The 3118-nt window shown below is 60.1% G+C and overlaps 1 protein-coding gene across 1 annotated transcript; it reads left to right on the top strand.

The window, feature by feature from the left end:
- The first annotated feature begins 930 nt into the window (after positions 1-930).
- On the top strand, positions 931-2660 carry S1PR4 (sphingosine-1-phosphate receptor 4). Its single transcript, XM_057377602.1, has one exon. The coding sequence runs from the start codon at positions 954-956 to the stop codon at positions 2169-2171; it is 1218 nt and encodes a 405-aa protein (XP_057233585.1). The 5' UTR covers positions 931-953; the 3' UTR covers positions 2172-2660.
- The last annotated feature ends 458 nt before the right edge of the window (positions 2661-3118 follow it).

The raw sequence follows: 3118 nt of genomic DNA, 5'->3' as shown, positions 1-3118 counted from the left end.
GGGATGGGGATGGGGATGGGGATGGGGATGGGGATGGGGATGGGGATGGGGATGGGGATGGGTGTGGATGGATGGGGATGGAGATAGGGATGGATGGGGCTGGACGGACAGGGACGAACATGGATGAATGGGGATGGACATGGATGGATGGACATGGACGGGGATGGATATGGATGGATGGAGATGGGGATGGTTGGACATGGATGGACGTGGATGAATGGGGATGGACAGGGATGGACAGGGATGGATGGGGATGGAGATGAGGATGGTTGGACATGGATGGATGGGATGGACAGGGATGGATGGGGATGGAGATGGGGTTGCATGGACATGGATGGATGTATCCAGGTGTGCTCTGAGAGGAGCCCCACGAGGAGCCCAGAGGATGTTCCTCGTGCAGAAGGATGCAGGATGTGTGTGGGGCAGTTGGGGAAGAGGCTGTGCCAGGCTCAGGGGTGAATCCAGGACCACAACAGGCACAGCCCTTTGTGCCCCAAGCTGTCTGGGTGCTCTCCCAGCCCTCAGATCTGTTCAGCCCCACTGACTCCTCCAAGGTGTTGATCCATCTGACCCAGCCTGCCCCACCCCAAAAAGGGCCCTGAGGCGTTCCCCGTTCACATCCCACCTTCACAACCACAGCAAAGCCCAGAATAACCAGACCCTTACCAAGAAATGACGACAGCTGTTGGTAGAGGTGTCAATACTCTCCGTCACAACAGGAAACTTTATTAAACAACAGGAAGCCCATGCCCATGGGTGGACTTACAAAACACCTCACCCTCCTCTCCCCTTGTTCTTTCAGCGCCGCAGGGCTGGCAGATTGTGCTCTAACCCTCACCTCCACGCTGGGTTCAGTCTCACAGCTGCCCCAGCATTCAAACAGAGGATCTGCTCTGCCCCAAGTCCCATCTGATCCCTTTTTCCCTCGAGCATCCCTGACCCATCCTTGGAAGATGGATGCTCCAGTGCTGGTGAATCTSTCCCTCCTCCTCCCTCCGGACTCCGCTCAGCACCCCGAGCTCAGGCTCGACCTGCTGGGCACCAAAGCTTCCTGCCTGCATCTGGCAGCCACCAAGAACATCAACATCATCCTGCAGCACTACAACTTCTCCGGCAAGCTCAGCCGCCGGCAGTCGGGCGACGAGGGCATGGGGCTGGTCCGCACGGCCTTYGCGGCGCTCAGCGGGGCCATCATCCTGGAGAACCTGCTGGTGCTGCTGGCCGTGCTGCGCTGCCTGCGGGCRCGCCGCTGGGTCTACTCGTGCATCGCCAGCATCACCGTCAGTGATCTGCTGGCTGGCGTCGCCTACCTGTCCAACCTSTGCCTGTCGGGCAGCAGGACCTTCCAGCTGTCCCCCCAGCTCTGGTTCCTGCGCGAGGGAATCCTCTTCATCGCCCTGGCCGCCTCCACTTTCAGCCTGCTGGTGACRGCCATCGAGCGCTACAGCGCCATGGTGAGACCCATCGCGGAGAACGAGGCCAGCAAAACCCTGCGCCTGCGGGGTCTCATCGTGTCCTGCTGGCTGCTGGCTTTGGTCATCGGGCTACTGCCACTGCTGGGCTGGAACTGCCTCTGTGACTTCCAGGCTTGCTCGGTGCTGCTGCCGCTCTACTCCAAGGATTACATCCTTTTCTCCGTGGTCATGTTCAGCATCATCCTCCTGGGCATCATCGGCCTCTACATCTCCATCTTCCACCTGGTGCAGGCCAGCTCCCAGCACAGCAGCTCTCGGCACGGCCGCAGGCGTTCTCTGCGCCTGCTCAAGACGGTGCTGATGATCCTGGGGGCCTTCATCATCTGCTGGAGCCCCCTCTTCGTCCTGCTGCTCTTGGATGTGTTTTGTGACACGGGCACCTGCGCCCACCTGCACAGCCTGGACTGGACGCTGGCCCTGGCGCTGCTCAACTCGGGGGTCAATCCCGTCATTTATTCCCTGCGGAGCGTGGAGGTTCGCCGCGCCGTGGGCAGCCTGCTGTGCTGCTGCTGCCTCAGGCTGGGGCTCTGCAGGCCGGGCAGCTGCCTGGTCATCTCGGACATCAACTCGGGCTCCTCCACCGAGAGCTCCCTGCGCTGCCGGGACAGCTTCCGCGGCTCCGTGGCGTGGAACGCTCGGCCCAGGGCGCCTCTGTCCAGCAACTCCAGCATGATGAGCAACGTCCCCAGCCTGTGAGAGGATGTGGGGATGGACAGACAGCCCCCCAGGACATCAGACAGCTCCCCAGGACATCATGCTGCCGGTCCTGGCCTGGCAGAACTGTAGCAGTTCAGGCTGAGCAGGGGCAGCCCCACCCCAGATTTAACTGGGGCCAGGGTTCCCAGTCCCTGCAGTGTGGGTTCAGCATCGGGACAGGCACATTTTGGGACTGATGCTCTGCTGGGAGAGCTGCAGTGCTGAGGTGATGTGTGTGGGCTCTGGGTGTGCACACAGGTGCTGCACCTGCCCCCCTGAGGGTGTTTGGGCACAGGGCACAATGACAAACAGGGTGGCTTTCCCCACCCAGGTGACCCTCCCACCTCTTTGGGATCCTTTTGGACCTTCTGTGATGGGCTCAGCTGCTGGGAAGAAACGCAGGCTTGATGTCTAACCCAGCCTGAGGATGTGACTGCAGACACAGCCCTGGTTCTCCCCAGGGCACAGAGGCTGGCACTGAGCCAGCAAACGCTGTGACAGTGCTCAGCGCTGCGGTGACAGGCCTGGCACAGACAGAAGGAGGTGTCCAGAGACACTGGGGAGCCTGGTACATCCTGGGGCTGAAGATGCTGCCAGTTTGTGCCCCAGACCCCTGCTCTACTGTCCCCTCATGTAGGGAACCATCGGAGCAGCACCCAAATGCATCCTCTCAGTGTGCCAGAAGGCCACCGAAGCACTGGGGACTCGTACAAAACCTGCAGAAGCTGAGTGCACAGACCGCTTGTTTTGTAATAAATCGAGGTGACCAAAAAGCCCCGGGTGGATTTGCTTTTATTTTTGTTTTTCTTCAGAGACCAGGAACTGCCTGGGAGGTGCCCTTGTAGTCTGGGAACAGCCCTTTTGTTCTCGGGACAAGGGATCACCCTATTCAGGGGGAAGTGGGAGCCTTCTGTCTCATCCTGTTCATCCCATCCCGTCCCATCCAA

This window comes from Malurus melanocephalus, unplaced genomic scaffold, assembly GCF_030028575.1.
Source record: "Malurus melanocephalus ecotype Western Australia unplaced genomic scaffold, MMel_1.1 scaffold_318, whole genome shotgun sequence".
Taxonomy (NCBI): Eukaryota; Metazoa; Chordata; class Aves; order Passeriformes; family Maluridae; genus Malurus; species Malurus melanocephalus.
Note: the sequence above shows the minus strand (reverse complement) of the source record. Positions and strands in the feature narration are given on the sequence as shown.